The sequence below is a fragment of the Rhinopithecus roxellana genome, chromosome 12 (assembly GCF_007565055.1).
Source record: "Rhinopithecus roxellana isolate Shanxi Qingling chromosome 12, ASM756505v1, whole genome shotgun sequence".
NCBI classification, from domain to species: Eukaryota; Metazoa; Chordata; class Mammalia; order Primates; family Cercopithecidae; genus Rhinopithecus; species Rhinopithecus roxellana.
Genome location: NC_044560.1, coordinates 92,147,146 through 92,165,567, shown reverse-complemented (window position 1 = coordinate 92,165,567; position 18,422 = coordinate 92,147,146). Strand labels below are relative to the sequence as shown.

The 18,422-nt window shown below is 45.9% G+C and overlaps 1 protein-coding gene across 12 annotated transcripts in view; it reads left to right on the top strand.

Annotated features, from left to right (window-relative positions):
- SCMH1 (Scm polycomb group protein homolog 1) overlaps positions 1-17,987 on the top strand; it is a 232,628-nt gene extending 214,641 nt beyond the window's left edge. For 6 of the 12 annotated variants that reach the window (XM_030942566.1, XM_030942564.1, XM_030942563.1 and 3 more), the window contains 4 exons: positions 7,659-7,838; positions 11,084-11,203; positions 16,489-16,631; positions 16,897-17,987. In XM_030942566.1, the coding sequence (XP_030798426.1) occupies positions 7,659-7,838; positions 11,084-11,203; positions 16,489-16,631; positions 16,897-17,022 (569 nt within the window). In that variant the 3' untranslated portion in view covers positions 17,023-17,987. The remainder of the gene's footprint in view (positions 1-7,658; positions 7,839-11,083; positions 11,204-16,488; positions 16,632-16,896) is intronic. The other 6 variants (XM_030942574.1, XM_030942568.1, XM_030942572.1 and 3 more) reach the window with 2 other exon arrangements.
- Positions 17,988-18,422: the final 435 nt, after the last annotated feature.

The following is an 18,422-nucleotide window of genomic DNA, read 5'->3' as shown; positions in this document are numbered from 1 at the left end:
TTCTTTCAGTACCAGAGTCTCTGAGAATAGAAAAAGGCATTTTGACTTGCAGTTAGAATGCTGCACTGGGAGTCTGGACTGGGCATGGTAGAGCTGGTACAGACAAAGGCAAGTTGTTAAATACCTCCAGTTAGGCATTCAGGAACTCTGATCTACATTTCAGATGTGAAAATTAGGCCTACCTGGGATTCTGAAAGAAGGGATGCATGAATGGGGGTAGCATATCCATTAGTGTAGCTGCTAGTTTAAAAAGAGATTTCTCTAAGAAATGGGAACTCCGAATTCTTAAATGGAATGCCATCATTAAGAAGTGAGAGAAATATACTGGTAGCAGCATTCAGAGACTGGTAGGGATGTACCTCATGGGCCTGCAGTCCCAAAAGTGGTTTGGGACTGGGGCATGACCTTTCCTGGGAATTCTGCCCCAATTTACATCTCTCTGATTCAGCCACTAGATAAGAGGAAGCAAACTTAAGCCAGACTCTTCTTGCCTCACCAGCTAAGAGAAACAAAGACCAAGGTATCACATTCTACCATTGGCTGCTACCTCTCCCTTCCCCATTTTCAGACAGATTGAGCCCACTTTTTGTGTCCTCCTCTGCTCTTAAGCTGTTTCTCATCATGGGTGCTCCGCAACTTGTCTGCTCTCACTCTAGTTTCTATTTGCTTCCCTGAAATTAGCCTTTAACTATGCCCAGACAAGCCAGAGCCTTGTCTAAACTTCTAATTCCTCTGTGCTTCTTAGTGTATCCTTTCTGCCTGCCTGCCTGTCTGCCTACCTTCCTGCCTGCTTGCCTGCCTTACTGACCCTTTGCCCCACCTCTGATCTTATCATTTCCTGTGTTTCTCTGATTAGTTACCCAAACCTCTGCCAAAGAGCTCAATCTGTACAAGAGCTGTCTTTTGCTTTGCCCTTTGGATCTGGTATTTATGACTCCTGCCCTTCTGCCTGGCTACACGCTTCTACTAGACATCCATAGGTACCACCTCTGTTATCTGGGTGCTTACTGGCCCTCTCCCTTTCCTATAGCCTTGCCTCCAAACTACCCTACCACTTACAGTCCTGGCCCAACTGACCATGCACTTCTGATATAGCAGGTGGTCACCCAAAGCTCAGGGAGATTTCATATCCCATTAAGCTTTCCTACCTAAGTTGAGACTATTACTTTTTTTCTCCAATATTTTATTTAAAAAATTTCAAACCTACAGAAAAATTACAAAAATAGAACAATAAGCAACCATAAATTCTTTGCCTACCTTTACCACTTAACTTTTTGCAGTATTTACTGTTTCTCCTAACTATATATACACATATAAATATACATACTTGTTGAATACCTGTATATTTAAAATACGTTTTTCATTTACTGAACCATTTGAGAATTAACTGCAGATGAGAGATTTTATCCTTAAATACTTTTGTGTTTATCTCCTAAGAATAAGGAACATAATAGTATTATTATGATTGAGAAATTTAACATAAATAAAAACTAATGAGGCCAGGCACGGTGGCTCATGCCTGTAATCCCAGCACTTTGGGAGGCCAAGGCGGGCAGATCATGAGATCAGGAGATCAAGACTATCCTGGCTAACACGGTGAAACCCCATCTCTACTAAAAATACAAAAACTTAGCCAGGCGTGGTGGCGGACGCCTGTAGTCCCAACTACTCGGGAGGCTGAGGCAAGAGGATAGCGTGAACCCAGGAGGTGGAGCTTGCAGTGAGCAGCGATTGCGCCACTGCACTCCAGCCTGGGCAACAGAGCGAGACTCCGTCTCACAAAGAAAAAAAATTAATGAAATTTAACATTAATAAAATACTACTAGGCACCAGCCGGGCCAACATGGTGAAACCCTGTATCTACTAAAAATTCAAAAATTAGCTGGGCGTGGTGGTGCACGCCTATAATCCCAGCTACTCGGGAGGCTGAAGCAGGAGAATCGCTTGAACCCAGGAGGCGGAGGTTGCAGTGAGCCAAGAGTGTGCCACTGCACTCCAGCCTGGGCAACAAAGTGAGACTCCATCTCCAAAATAATAATAATAAATAAATAAAATACTACTAGCTATTATGTAGTTATATATGTAGTTTATATATGTTAGAATTTCCCCCGTTATATAGTTATATATGTTAGAATTTCCCCCAGTTGTCACACTAATGGCCTTTATAGCTGTTTTTTCCTAATCCAGGATTCAATAAAGGATCATCCACTGCATTTAATTCTCCTGTCTCTTTAGTTTCCTTTATCTAGAACAGTTATCCAGCGCTTTTTTTTTCTATCTTTCACGACATGACATTGGCATTTTGAATAATCCAGGCCAGTTGTTTTACTTTAGGTCATCAAATATTTACAAATACTTACTCTGTGCCCAATTCTATACTAGACTCTAGGGAGACAGAGGTGAGACAGACTCCATCCCTGCACTCAAAGAGCTGAGACGGGGAGAGATGTGTGAACATGTATGTGGTCAAAGCAGAGCACAGAGGTACTCTGGCCCAGCAAAGCATGATGAGCAAGGAGTACAGTGAAAGAAGTCAAGGGAGGATTCCTGGGGGAGGCGATGTCAGAGCAGAGTCTCTTCTTCAGAACTATACATGTGGCTGGATCAAATAAGAGGCTGGTGAAGACTAAGTAAAAGAAGCCCAGGCTGGGCACAGTGGTTAAGGCCTGTAATCCCAGCACTTTAGGAGGCCAAGGCAGGGGGATCACCTGAGGTTGGGAGTTCGAGACCAACCTGGCTAACAAGGTGAAACCCTGTCTCTACTAATAATACAAAAATTAGCTGGGCGTGGTGGTGCATACCTGTAATCCCAGCTACTCGGGAGGCTGAGGCAGGAGAATCGCTTGAACCTGGGAGGCGGACGTTGCAGTGAGCTGAGATTGCGCCACTGCACTCCACCCTGGGTGATAGAGCGAAACTCTCTCTCAAAAAAAAAAAAAAAAAAAAAAAAATGTATTTTTTTATCACCCTAAAAATTACTGAGAATGGTGAAAAAGATATTGTCCCTACCTTCAGTATTAGGGACAATATGAACATGTATGTGGTCAAAACAGAGCACAGAGGTACTCTGGCCCAGCAAGGCATGATGAGCCAGGAGTATGGTGAAAGAAGAGGTCAAGGGAAGATTCCTGGGGGAGGTGAGATCAGAGCAGAACTATGCATGTGACTAGATCAAATAAGTGGCTAGTGAAGACTAAGTAAAAGAGGCCCGGCTGGGTGCAGTGGCTCAGTATGAGGCAGAAGATTGTATTGATTTCACTGGTGTCAGTGACTATTAAGTTTAGCTGTAACTGAAATCTACCCAGCATTAAACTCCGAGTCTGCTGTTTTAGGATTCTCAGGTTCCTCTCTGTTAGAGGAAGTGGTTCATTGCCCATGACAATGGTACCTTGTGCCTTTCTTTCCAGTTGTCAACCCGGTCTTCTGAGTTAGTTTTAAACTGCCAGAATCCCAAGATTCACAGTGGTTAAAGCCAAATAAAAACTGAAATATCAGGATGTGCCCTGATCCCCACATAGGTTTCCAACCTAGAATTGTCAGAGTTTTAAGATGATGCAAATGTGTATAATTCATTGAAGCACACTGGCACATGTCCGCTTTTCAGGTGGACCTTCTTGGGACCAGAGCTTAAACTTCAAGGTGTCAGGAAGACCTCCAAGGCTCTCCTCATCCAAAAGAGATGCACCCAATACTGTCTGTCTTAATATCCTGTTTCTTTCCTTTGTTATAATTACAATAGTTGCTAATATTTTTAGCTACCTGTATTTTGTCATCTGCCCCACTATAGTAAATATTCCATGAGTATAGGGACAATATCTTTTTCACCATTCTCAGTATCCATCATCCTAACTGTCACATGGTAAGTATTTAATAGTATTTGTTGAAAGAGTAGTAAAGGATGTGGGAAGTAGTTCAGAGAGGGATTTTTTTTGTTTTGTTTAACACTGAGAGTGATTTAAGCATGCACAAGGACTGTGCTGTCTTTGGGTCCTGCGTTAGTGTAAGAATTTTCTTAGATCAGCATCTCTAGTTCCTTGGTCACTCAGTTCACACCCATAAAGGGGAAAGCTTGGTTATGAGCATGGAATCTTTGCATCTTGGAAGTGGAAAGTACTCTAGAGATGATCTAGTATCTAGCCTAACACATGAGGGTGGTCGTCTGACCTCTGCTTAAATATTCCTGATAACAGGTTTTCTCTATCTTTGGCAATTGATTTTATTGTTGGGCAGTTCTGACTGCTAAAAGGCCCTCCTTTTTTTTTTGTTTTTGTTTTTGTTTGTTTGAGCTGGACTTTCACTCTCGTTGCCCAGGCTGGAGTGCAATGGCGCGATCTCAGCTCACCGCAACCTCCACCTCCCAGGTTCAAGCAATTCTCCTACCTCAGCCTCTGAGTAGCTGGGATTACAGGCATGTGCCACCACGCCTGGCTAATTTTGTATTTTTAGTAGAGACGGGGTTTCTCCATGTTGGTCTCTCCATGTTGGTCAAGCTGATCTCGAACTCCCGACCTCAGGTGATCCACCCGCCTCGGCCTCCCAAAGTGCTGGGATTACAGGCATGAGCCACCGTGCCCAGCCAAAATGCCCTCCTTTTTAAGCTGAAATCTGCCTTCTTACAACTCCTGCCCCCATTCCACTGTCTGTATTCCAAAAGAGCAAATCTACCTCCAATCCTCTTCTTTTCCCATGACTGCCCATAGGGTGTTTCTCTCCCTTGACTTTTCTCCAGACGATGCCTTCCCAAGGCCTTTCCCCTTTGGATGATCTTGAGGTTCCTCACCACCACTCTGATCATCCTCTACCGGGAACTCTAATTGTTAAGGTCAGCTTTGCAATGTGATACTCTGAGAAGAGCTGCTTCTCACTGAAAATACATGCATAAGGGCTAGGTCCTTATCCATCTGTTCACCTCTGCATGTACCATAACTAGTATAGTGGCTGTCACACACACAAAGGGTGCTCAACAAATGTTTGTTTGATCCCAGTTGCTCCCGTATCTCCAGCATATCAATAGTAAATTTTACACTGACCCTAGGAAGTTTAAGCATTTTTCATCTCCATTTTATAGATGGGCAAAGGAATCCTATAAAAAGGCAGGGATCATTGACTAATCAAGTCTTCCAGCCCCAGTCTTTGACACCTGGGCCAGTGGTTTCAAAGTCTATTTTGTTTTGCCAGTAGAACTCCTTTTTTTTTTTTTTTTTTTTTTTTTTTTTAAAGTTTTTGGCAAAGGTAAAATTGTGTATGAAATTTGTACACACTCCAGTGCATAAAAATTAAAACCAGAGAAGCTGGGATGAGGCCCATAGCTCTTCTTACTTGGCCTCCCTGTGGAGGGCTCACAGGGCTCTGTAGAACACAGTTTGAAGGTATTGCAGTCTTCAGGCCAGCTGCGGTTCCTCACATCTATAATCCCAACACTTTGGGAGACTAAGGTGGGCAGATCACTTGAAGCCAGGAGTTCAAGACCAGCCTGGCCAACGTGGCAAAATCCTATCTCTGCTAAAAATACAAAAAAAAAAAAAAAAAAAAAAAAAAAAAATCAGTGGGGCGTGATGGCACGCACCTGTAGTCCCAACTACCTGGGAGACTGAGGCATAAGAATTGCTTGAACGCAGGAGGTGGAGGTTGCAGTGGAGTGCAGTGAGATTGTGCCACTGCATTCCAGTCTGGGTGACAGAGTGAGACTCTGTCTCAAAAAAAAAAAAAAAAAAAGTATTTGCAATCTTCTATCCTGGCACTGTCCTACCAAAGAGAGCCTTGTTTGATCAGCTTTGTGAGGATTAGGACCTCCCAGAGCTTTGGAGCATGATGCTTTCAGTATATCTCATTAGGATAAGATTTCATGACTTGCCATCAGTCCAGATTTTCAGACCCTTCAACTCAGCATCTGCGTCTCAGTGTTCTTAGCATTGCTGAAAGGAAGAGACACTGAATGGTTTGTATCAGCACCTGGTAAGCCCCTGGCTTTGTCATCATAATTATTCTTCACATCTGTTAGCTCATGTGAGGCAGACAATACTATCCCCAGTCTTAGCTGAATAAAATGAGAACTAGAAGGGTGAGGTTACCCTGCTGATAAATGCAGAAATTGGATGAAATATTTTTCTTGAACTATCACAGATAGCTTAGATTTGCCACTTCAACTCCGAATGAAATACAAAATAATAATTTTTCACATTCATAAAGTTCATCCCTTTACATTTTCTCATTTGATGTTCTCAGCATGATAGGGGATGATTTTTCCCCATTTTACACATGAAGAAGCTGGTGCTTAGAGAAGACAAGCTACTTGTCTAGAATCACATACCTAGTGAAAGGCAGGAGCCCAGGTGTAGAACCCAGGTCTCCTATATCCTGGATTGGATTCCCATTCATGTCTCAAAATGGGACCCTGCTAGTCATTTTTCCTGGAAAATAGGAATCAGAACCCTCATCTGCAGAAAGGAGGTGGGATATGGCTTAGGTATTATGGACCCTCAAAGACTTACCTTTTCAGAACCACTTCTAGGAAAGGGTTTCAACAATTAGCCTCCTTGATATAAAGGCAAATAGCTGTCTAATCCTAGATTTTACTTTGAGCTTATAGTTGCCAAGCAATTTTAGGTAAGTATTAGAAAGCAGTCCTTAAATCCTAAACCATCTTAACATTGAGGACTTACTGTGTGCCAGACAATATGCTCAAAGTTAGTGTTCGTCAGAGGCTCCGAACAAATCCCAAGCATTACCTAAACACTTGATGTCTTTGAAAAATGATAAAGGACAGTGTTATGCTCCAGTACTCAAGACACCCTCCACAAGCAGAGAATGCTGTGGCCTGGGCTGAGGAATTGATCTGTTTTGGGTAGAACCCAATCATGAGGAGTCTGCTTCAGGTTCTTTGTACAGTGATAGGGTGTTGCCACCCGGTATTGGACCATGGGACTGGGTATAGAAACATCAGGGTAAGATTCCCTTTACAAGGAAAGACTTTCATAGCCATTCTTTTCTGATACTCATAAGCTCCTTGGAAGAAAGGGACTTCCCATGTTGTAGATGAGGAGACTAACATTCTCCGAGAAGCACTCTGCTGAATGGCAGAGCCAGATTATACCCCTGATTCTGATCTCCATGCCCAAGCTCACGGCTCATCAACCCCAGATTCCTTGAAGTGTTTCTGTAGAATAGGGCAGATACAAAATGAGAGATGAAACATAGGAGCAGATTCTTTGCAAACAAGCCTTTAACCAAGCATCAAGAAGCATTTCTGACATATCCTGCTGGTTGAGCAGGGTACCTTTTAAAGTACCCTCGTCTAAGCAAATGTATCCCAGCTCTAGCATGTTGTGTCTAAGGCAGTCTCTTCCATCCTAGAATAGCTCCATTTGTTTAAGATGTTCCTTATCCAGAAAAAGCATAGGGCATCTAGACCAGAAAAAGCCTCAAAGACCATCTAGTCTAAGAGAAAGAATTTCTAAAGAGACTGAAGTCCAGAGAGTGACACTGAGCTTGACTAAGGTCACCTCATGAGAGCCACAACCATGACTGGTACACAGGCCTCCTGAGTCCCTGCCTAGGGCTTTCTCTTCTGCTGTTGCTTGCTCTGCTCAAACAGGTACCTGGGAGCCAGCACTCTGGCAGTCCTTCTAAGCTCTAACTCTGGTTTTACTGTTTTTCAGGTGAAACCTTTGTCCTCGGGAATAGTCTGGCCCGGTCCTTGGAACCACACTCAGACTCGATGGACTCTGCCTCGAATCCCACCAACTTTGTCAGCACCTCCCAAAGGCACCGGCCCTTGCTTCCATCCTGTGGCCTCCCACCAAGCACTGCCTCAGCTGTGCGCAGGCTATGCTCCAGGGGTAAGCTTACCAGAGTCCTGGCCCTCTTTCCCTCCCTCACTCTTTCCTTCACTTCCTTCCTGAGCTCTGGGAGGCCAGAGAGGACCTAGTTCTGTTGCCCTCTGCCTGGTGGTGGGACTAGGGGCTGGACTTACTCTTGTGCCTGACCTTGCACCTGGGAGGTAACTGGAGCTCCAGGATTGGCTTGAGTATAACAGAAACTAAGAGCCAAAGACCTAGACCCAAAAGGAACAGGGAAGGATTCATTCATTCATTCATCCATTAACTATTTATTTGAACTCCATCTGTGTTTGGCATGGGAAAGCAAAAATCAGGCACTTTTTATCTCCAAGGTATTATGGGGAGACAGACACTATAAAACAATGTCGAGTGCAGTGACAGAGATATGCTTTGGGTAACATGAAAATTACAAGGAGGAATACCTAACCCAAGCTTGGTGTTCAAGGGACACTTTCTTGAGGAAGTGATGCTTTGCCTGAGACTGTATAAATGGCCATATCAGGGCTGGTAGAGGAGGGAGAGCTTTGCAGGAAGAGGAGCAACATGCATAAGGGCAAAAGAATAAGAAATAGCACCGATTATACTAGGAACTGCATGCAATTTGGAATTGCTCAACCATAAAGTATAATACTGAGACTCAAAGAGAAAAACCTGGAAAGGTCAAGGCATATATCATAGAAGACCTTAAATGGGCTTTTAATTAGAGGCAAGACAGGTTTGTGTTTTGAATAGATTACTGACTACTGTGTTGAGCATGGATTTGAGGAGGGACAAGACTAGAGAAACCTAAACAAGTTAGGAGGTTACTCGAGTGGGCCAGATCTGAAGTGACAAAGGCCTGGTTTAGGGCAGAGACAGAAGGTTTAGAGAAGAGAGAGTGGATTTGAAAACTGTTCACAAGGTTAAATTTAATCAGATTTGAGGATTTCATCAGATGTGAGGAAGAAGGGAGTGAGGACTGTCTCCCAGGTTTCTAGATGTGGTGGCTGGATAGATGGTGGTACCATCCACTGAGAGGGAACCCACCATAGAAGAGAAGGAAGGTCGGGGAGCCCATGGTCATGTAGATGACATCTAACAGGCAGTGACTATGCAGATCCAATCCTCAAGGAAGAGTGCTGTGCTGAAGTTAAATATTTAGGAGTCACCAGTGTATAAACAGCAGTTGAAATTTTAGGGTGAATGATACTCACTTCTCAGAAATATGCAGTGAATGAAAATAACAGTTAACCAAAGATGAAGTCCTGGGAACCAACAGAGCTTAGGAGGTGAGAACAGGAAGGCAAGCCCACCAAGGAGAAAAAGGAATATTCAATGTGAAGGAAAATTTAGAAAATTCAAAGTGAGAAGAATCTGATATTGTAGTGGCCAGGACTACAGAGCGTATTTGAAGGAAAGCACAGCATAACAAAATTCTGGCAAAAAAAGGGACTGAGAAACATCTATTGGATTCCACCATTGTGGGTAATTGGTGGATCTTAACGAAAGCAGCCTTGGTGCTGTGGTGGAGGGGTGAAGGCAGATTGCATTGGGGACTTTGATGAGAAAAAAAGGCTGGTGATGAGTAGGACTCTAAGTCAAAGAAGATCTTTCAGAATGGGAGCCCTTCAAGCATATATGTCAGCAGACAGCTTGCACCTTCCAAAAAGCAACAGTTAAGAATATAGGAAAGAGGAAAAAGTAAGGCCTCAGGAGTGGTGGGATCAAGGGCATAGGCAGAGGCATCAGTCTTAAGCCAAAAGGAGGCATACTTTCTCTGAGAGAGGAGGGAAGATTGAGTGTGTCCATCAGTGAATAGAGAAAGGCCTGGTCAGGGAACGGGTTAGGAGGGCTGATAGACTGGACTAGTCTTAAAGAAGATGGGGAAAAATGGACCAAAGAAAAGGGGATGATTTGCAGGAAACTTCAGGGCCCAACTATGCTTGGAGACTAGTTGGCCAGTTTGCTAAAGCTATGGTTTTCTTCTGTGGTTCTTGGCAACCTAGTAGATATGGCATGAGAAAAGACAGCTTGAGAATTAAGGGGTTTTTTTGCTGAGCTAGTAGAGCAAGAGCTGGGAGGAAGGGGGAGAGTATGTAAAGAAATCAGGAATCTGGCCGGGCGCGGCGGCTCAAGCCTGTAATCCCAGCACTTTGGGAGGCCGAGACGGGCGGATCACGAGGTCAGGAGATCAAGACCATCCTGGCTAACACGGTGAAACCCCGTCTCTACTAAAAACTAAAAAAAACTAGCCGGGCGAGGTGGCGGCGCCTGTAGTCCCAGCTACTCGGGAGGCTGAGGCAGGAGAATGGCGTGAACCCGGGAGGCGGAGCTTGCAGTGAGCTGAGATCCGGCCACAGCACTCCAGCCTGGGTGACAGAGCGAGACTCCGTCTCAAAAAAAAAAAAAAAAAAAAAAAAAAATCAGGAATCAGAGAGAGCAGTTTAAATCATCAACCACTAGATCTGGGAAGGCAGTCAGGGTGGGAAGGATACAAGGCTAAATTAGGATAGGGAAAATGGAAAGTTTGACATGCCAAAGAACTTTGTGATATAATGATTATAGTGGACATAAGTCCCAAGAGAGCTGGAAAGATGGAAGGTTGGGGTCAGAGAATAGGATGCTTAAAATTCTGAAGTGGTTTGTTCCAAGGGATTGCAAAGACCAGACAGTGGTGTTGGCAGTAGGTATTTGGAGTAGAGTGGAGGTGAGAGTCACTGGAGGCATGGTAGCTGAATGGATTGCCTCCAAGGATTAGAGCAGGAGTTGGGGTGGAACAGTGGGTAGTGAGCTAAGTAACAAAAAGTCTTCATTTACCAAGGGGTAGAAATCCAGATATCTATGAGTAACAGTGAGAAGGAAGAGCCAATGGTTGGGTATATGTTTGGCCTCCGAAGAACATGAGCTTTCATAGGAGGATGGTCTAGAAGCAGCAGTAGGGAGCCAGGAGAATGTAACTTCCACACCTTGATTCCAGCCTCCTCTAGCCCAGGGACACATGACTGAGGTGTGAAAGTATAGGAAGACTCCATTAGCAAAGCCTGCAATGAAAAAAAGTCACCTCAGCTGAGAGAGAGCTCAGGAAGGCTGAGTCATGGGAAGAAGCCTGTGGTGCCCCTCCCCCTCCCCTAACCCCAACAGGGCAGCAAAATGGAATCTAAAGGGGTCTCAAGTAGAGGCAGAGCTGAGGGCTGATTCTAGCCTCGGCTCCCTTGCCTTGAGACTTGGGTCAGTCATCTCACCTCTCAGGTCTTCCTCACATGCAGAATGTTCCTCATGTGCATACTGGAGATGGTGGCACCAACCTGGTCTTTCCACAGGAGTGTTAAAAGGATCAAATGAAAGAAGGGATATGGAATCATTTTGGAAACTAAATCGTTCCCCAGGTATGAGGGGAGTTACTGTTATTTTTATCTTCCCCAAGACCCTGTTTCTGAGAAGAGTACTTTGTGATAGGCTGCCCTCCTGGCACTGGCCTCAGATGGTACTGTTGTTCCCTAGGCATCTCCTCTCTTCCTTGGAAACACACCATGAATCTGTCTGCCAGGTCACTGTATAAATCTCTTTGCAGCCTGATGGTCTTCATTGGGCTATGAAAAGATTCATTCGGCTGGCCCTAGAATTGTCTTAAAGAATTTGGATGTTGAGTCTGTTTCCTCTCTTACTGCATTAACCAGGATGATTAGGCATGAGCTTGTTAGTTGGCCTCTTGTGGATGTGCCTCACCTTCCTTAGTCATGCTCAGACTGAGACAACAAGCCCTCCTTGAAGAGGAAGTGCCAGCTGTACACGTTGAGGGGCGATGGGGAGAGCTTTGCCGTAGGCTGTCTGCAGAGGGAATAGGAAAAGACAGGGCAAGTCACTTCCTCTCTCTTTTCACTGAATGCCCTCCCCTCTGAACTAAAGATGGTGATGACACCTCCTTCAAGGGCTATTTTAAAGGTCAAATGAGTTGACAATGGTGGGGGTTCTTTATAATTTATAGAATATTGTTCATATATCAGGTCACTTTTTACCACTGCCACCCTGGTAGTTCATGCCACAGTGGTCTCTTGCCTGGATTGTCATAATGGCCTTTTTTTTTTTTTTTTTTTTTTTTTAATAGTGTCTCTCACTCTGTCACCCAGGCTGGAGTACAGTGGCTCAATCATGGCTCATTGCAGCCTCAACCTCCTGGGCTCAAGCAATCTTCCTCTCAAGCTACCTTCCAAGTAGCTGGGACTACAGGCATGCACCACCACACCCAGCTAAGTTTTTGCAGAGACAGAGTTTTGCCATGTTGCCCAGGCTGGTCTCAAACTCCTGGGCTCAAGCAGTCTGCCCGCCTCAGCCTCCCAGAGTGCTGGGATTACAGGCATGAGCCACTGTGCCTGGCTTAATAGCCTCCTTCTTCTTCTTCTTTTTTTTTGGAGATAGAGTCTCACTGTATCGCCCAGGCTGGAGTGCAGTGGCACAATCTTGGCTCACTGCAACCTCCACCTTCTGGGTTCAAGCGATTCTCCTGCCTCAGCCTCCCAAGTAGCTGGGATTACAGGCACCCGCCACTACGCCCTGCTAATTTTTTGTATTTTTAGTAGAGATGGGGTTTCACCATGTTGGCCAGGCTGGCCTCAAACTCCTGACCTCATGATTTGCCCACCTCGGCCTCCCAAAGTGCTGGGATTACAGGCGTGAGCCACCATGCCTGGCCAATAGCCTCCTTAACTGGTCTCTTCATGTCCCCCTGAAGTCTGTTACCAACATAGATAATGAGAGTGATCCTCCTCATTGCAAGTTGGTTCATGTAACTCCTGTGCTCAAAACCTACCTGTTTCACTCAGAAAAGCCAGTGGTTTTCCATGGTATACAGGGTCCTCTGTTATCTTCACTGCCACTTCTCTCTTCTTCCTCAACACACACATCCATGCCTCTCAGTGTTATTTTGTACCACTTTCTCCCTCATTCGCTTTCTTCTGACACATTGGCCTTCCTGCTAAATCCTACATGTGCTATTTGCTCTTCTGCCTCAAGGTCTGCTCAAATTTCGTCATTTCGGAGATGTCTCTCCTAATCACCATATAAATTAGCAACTTCCTGCCACCTGCCCTCATGGAGTTTATATTCTAGAGGGAGTAGGCTGACAGACAAGCATATAAATATATAGTAGTATTAAATATGTGGGTCATCTTAGTCCATTTGGGCTGCTGTCACAAAGTACCATGAACTGGGTGGCTTATAAACAATGTGTTTCTCACAGTCCTGGAGACTGGGAAGTCTAAGATCAAGGCACCAGCAGATTTGGTGTCTGATGAGGACCCACTTCCTGGTTCACAGACAGCCATCTTCTCACTATAACCTTGTACAGCCAAAGGGGCAAGGGAGCTTTCTGCAGCCTGTTTGATAAGAGTACTAAACTCATTCATGAGGGCTCTGTCCAGAGGTCCCACCTCCTAATATATATCACCATGTGGGTGGGGAGGGGTAGGATTTTTCAACATAGGAATGTTGAGGGGATACATATTCAGTCAATAGCGTGTGTGTATTTATATATACTATCATATAATATGTGTGTATACGATCATGTATGTATGTATAGATGATACCTAGCTTCTGATTAGAGGAATTAGCTAAGATGGTCCAAGAAGGACACATTCTTGCATATACACTGTCTCCCCATATCTTCTCTCTGTTCTCCAGAATCTCTGCACTCGGTTTCTCTCTTAGCATCACAGTAGACTTTTAAGATGGGGAGAAGTGAATGGCTCACAGAGGCCCCTCCAGCTTTCCATCTATTAACACCTCCAAAAAGCCACTGGGATTTCTGTGACTCTAAGCAGCCCCTGCTGGCTCTAGCATACCTGTCCCCTGGTCTAGTCAGTGCCCAACTATAAGCTTGAAAAGACAATATGCTAGAATCTCTGCTCTAAAAGGGGCCGGGCTGAGCTGGGCTGGGCTGGGCTGGGCCAGGCCAAAGTGTACTTTGACTTTTTAGACCTGGGACCCAGAATGAAGACAAATGGGAGGAGATTCTCAGCCTTTGCAGGAGAGAGTTAAATATTAGGCCCTTCTACTTTAACAGGTGTGTGTGGTGGGGGGTTGTTTATTGTTTGTTTGTTTTTGAGACAGGGTCTTACTGTCACCCAGGCTGGAGTACAGTGGCATGATCATAGCTCACTGTTAACCTTGAACTCCCGGACTAAAGCCATCCTCACACCTCAGCTTCCTGAGTAGCTGGGACTATACTAGACCACCATACCCAGCTGATTTTTTTACTTGTTTTGTAGAGACAGGGTCTTGCAATGTTGCCCAGGCTGGTCTCAAACTCCTGGCCTCAAGCAATCTTCCTTGGCCGCCCAAAGTGCTGGGATTCCAGTGTGAGCCACTGTGCCCAGTGTCCAGGTGTGTGTTTAGCTCTGCCACTTGAGGTTGAGGAGAACAGGTAGTTTGCAACAAGGCACCTCTGGATGCTGCAGATATAGACATGAGCAAGGCAAGGACCCTGCCTCAAAAGAGACATAGTCTGGTTGGAGAGAAAGAAAAATATACAAGTAACTATTATCTGTGATCATTCATTTATCTAACAGATGTGTTTGAACATCTACTGTGGCAGACCAGGCACTCTTTTATGTGTCAGCAGCATAGCAGGGAACGAGAGACAGCTTACATTGTATAGGGAGGAGACAGATAAGAAACATAAAATAAATTAGTCCATGAAATTATTTTACATAACGATATGTACTGTGGTGGAAAAAAAAAAAAAACTAGGGTAATTGGATTGTAAAGAACTGTGTGCGGAATTGAGCATTTTTACAAGGAGATCAGGGAAGGCCTCTCTGTGGAATCAATATTTGAGGTAAGACCCAAATGTTGAGAAGTCAGGCATGAAAAGATTTGGGAAAACAGCATTCCAGACAGAGGAAATTGCACGTCAAAGGATAAATGCTTGGCTTATTCAAGAAGCAGAAAGAAGGCTAGTGTGTTTGAAGCACGGTGAATAAGGGGTAAGTTGCAGGCAGGGGTTGCAGAGTGAAATGAGGCCGAAGGTAGGAAGGCTCAGCTGATGGAGTGCCTCATAGACACTGGAAAGCACAGGAGGGAATTCAGATTTCATTTCATGTGCAAAGGGAGGCCACTGCATTGAGTTTTTAGAAGGGGTTGACATGGTTCAATTACTGCTCTTTTTGTTTTTGTTTCCTTTGAGACAGGGTCTCGCTCTGTCACCTAGGCTGGACTGCAATGGCGCGATCACAGCTCACTGCCGCCTGGAAATCCTGGGATCAAACCATCCTCCTGCCTCAGCCTTCTGAGTAGCTAGGACTATAAGCATGTGCCACCATACCAGCTAATTTTTAAAAATTTTTTGTAGAGATGGGGATCTTGCTTTATTGCCCAAGCTGGTCTTGAACTCCTGGGCTCAAGCAGTCCTCCCACGTCAGCATCCCAAAGTGCTGGGGTTATGGGCGTGAGCCACGATCCCCGGCCTAATCATTGCTTTGTAAAGGCTCCTTTACCACTTCATGGAGAAGGGAGATTACTAGCGTGGTGTGATGGGGGAAAATGGGCACAGAATGATCTGTAACCAAGAATATACTAAATCCTTTGTGAGACCATTTATTTCAGTATTAGACCAGAAAAGTTTCATAGAGGAACTGATCTTTGAAGCCAAGACCTGCTTAGCTGAGTTCGAGTTTGCCCAAAGAAAATTAAAAATTGAAGGGAGAGAAGGGGACAGATTCCAAGCAGAGAGAAAAAAAAACACGTAAAAGATCTCTGACAGATGATGGTCAAAATACAGAGATCTCAAATCCCACAGGGGAAACAGGAGGCGTTATATCTGAGTCAAATTTGAGATGAAAGCTCCAAGCAAAACACTAAATTAACATTGAGATTCCTGGCAGCCAAAGCAAAAACTTTTCTGGCTGGGCGCAGTGGTTCACGCCTGTAATCCCAGCACTTTGGGAGGCCGAGGCGGGCAGATCACTTGAGGTCAGGAGTTCACGACCAGCCTGGCCAACATGGTGAAACCCTGTCTCTACTAATAATACAAAAATTAGTGCATGCCTGTAATCCCAGCTACTCAGGAGGCTGAGGCAGGACAATCGCTTGAACCTGGGAGGCAGAAGTTGCAGTGAGCTGAGATGGCGCCACTGCACTCCAGCCCCTGGGTGACAGAGCGAGACTCCATCTCAGAAAAATAAACCAAAAAACTGTCTTCTGCCTTAGTGTATCAGGCTGTAATGAGGCCACCTATTCTCCAGGCCTTGGAAAAGAATCCAGGGTATTTTTTGCCCACGTGCCAAGGATTTGTCTCTAATCTTACCAGGCTACCAGTCTCTCTAGAAATGGTCTCCCAGAGCCAAGGCAAAAACAGCCCCACTCACCAGTCCCCCCAAGGCACCCAAATAGTCCCCTTACCATGTTGGTACCACTGTCTCAGGTTTGGGCTGAATCATAGCCTCAATGCAAAATTTCTGGCCATTTCCAAAAATCAGATCTACCCTTAAAAAACAAAGATTTGACTTTCCCTTTGTGAGGAAACACTTCCCTCCCTCGGCTATCTCCAGTTCCTCGGCTCATGGTCTAGCACTGCTGTGAGCATCACCTAGAAGGCCACTGAGCTGTGCCAAGAAGAGTGGTGGGGATTTACAAACCAGTCCCCGCCCGTTATAGTAGGTGCCCTCCTGTCCTGCAGGGTCGGACCGATACCTGGAGAGCCGGGATGCCTCTCGACTGAGTGGCCGGGACCCCTCCTCATGGACAGTTGAGGACGTGATGCAGTTTGTCCAGGAAGCTGATCCTCAGCTTGGACCCCACGCTGACCTCTTTCGCAAACACGTAGGTGCTCCTGCCTGACCTCTCAGTAGGAACATGTGTGGAGAGCCTCACCTGGTGGGGACAGTAGGAGATGTCTGGGGAGGAGGGATGCTTAGAGACAAAGGTTGAGGAGAACAGGTAGGCTTCAGCGTCACAGCAGGTGAACTGGACACCCATGTGGCAGGCACTTCCCAGGATGGCCTATAATCAGAACCTGGGGTGGTCAGACCAACCAGGACTCTGATGGCACCTCCCCTCCACTTCTGCCCACCTCCCCACCCCCCAGGAGATCGATGGCAAGGCCCTGCTGCTGCTGCGCAGTGACATGATGATGAAGTACATGGGCCTGAAGCTGGGGCCTGCGCTCAAGCTCTCCTACCACATTGACCGGCTGAAGCAGGGCAAGTTCTGAACTGGGAGAGGCAGCCTAGACAACCCAGTGGTCAGCAGGTGGGGGCATTCTTCTAGGAATGAGGGGCATCAGCCCACCCCAGGCACCTCAGTGGGGTTCCGGGCCACCTCAGGACTCCAAGAGGCTATGTGGAGGCACCAGTCCTAGCCACAGCTGCCATGATATGTCCTTCCATGAAGGACTGAGGAGGGAGAGTGGGGATCCAGGGCTGGTGCTGCTCTTCCCTCAGCTCTGCCAGGGATCTAAGGTCCCTCTATTTATTTCTTAAGCTTGGCTGGCCTCTCAACCAGGAGTTTAGGCTGAATGCCTTCGAAGTGATGGAGGAAAAGGCCAACTTTGTCCTGGTCTTGCTGTGGCACCCCACCACCCCACAGCTCCTACCTTCTCATCAGATTCCCCTGAATCCAAACTCATGGTGCAAACCTCTACCTTTTTACAAAAAGATCTTATTGTTAATTTATTGTTTCTGGCACTTGGGCAAACCCTGTAGTTAATACTCCTTCCACACTAGACACTGGGTTTCAGGAGGAGGGAGACTGCCCTGCCTTGATCCCAGAGAGGCCCTCTCCAGATAGGCGTGGCCCCTCTTCAGAGGACCCTGAAGTGGAGAGTCCCATAAAGCCTTGACCACATCACTCCATATGGGGAGAAGTATCCCTGTCACCTTCTCCTCTCTTCATGGGGCCCTTCTGCAGCCCTAGGCCTCATCTGTGGGAAGGGAGTCCCTGGCCCATACTGCCCCCACCACAGCTCCTTGCCCTGGCCAGAACTGCTGTTGAAGAAGATCAGGCTGGATGATCTAAGGCCAAGAAGGCCCTAAGGGGGATGGGAGGGCAGGTTTTCCAGGCTGGAGTCTACCCACTCTGCTGTCCATATGCTTCCTTGTAAGCAAGTCAGCAGCACAGCTGCCATCTGGACTTATTTTATGTCAATCTGTTTATAAATAAAAACCAATATAGATACCAGTGTCTTTTTAATCAGTTAACAGCCAAATCACTATGCATTCATTAGACCAGTCATTCCCCTTCTCTTGGTCTTAGTTTTCTCATATATAAAACGAGGCTGGGTGCACTGGCTCATGCCAGTAATCTCTGCACTTTGGGAGGCCAAGGTGGGAGGGTCTCTTGAACTCAGGAGTTCGAGACCAGCCTGGGCAACATGGTGAAACCCCAGCTCTACAAAAACATACAAAAATTAGCCTGCCGTGGTGGCGCATACCTGTAGTCCCAGCTGCTTGGGGAGCCGAGGTGAGGGGATGGCTTGAGCCTAGGAGATCGAGGCTGCAGTGAGCCATATCCGCACCACTGTACTCCAGCCTAGGTGACAATTTGAGACCCCGTCTCAAATAAATAAAATGGTAGAGCTTGGACAAAATGATTCCTAAGTGTCCTTCTAATTCC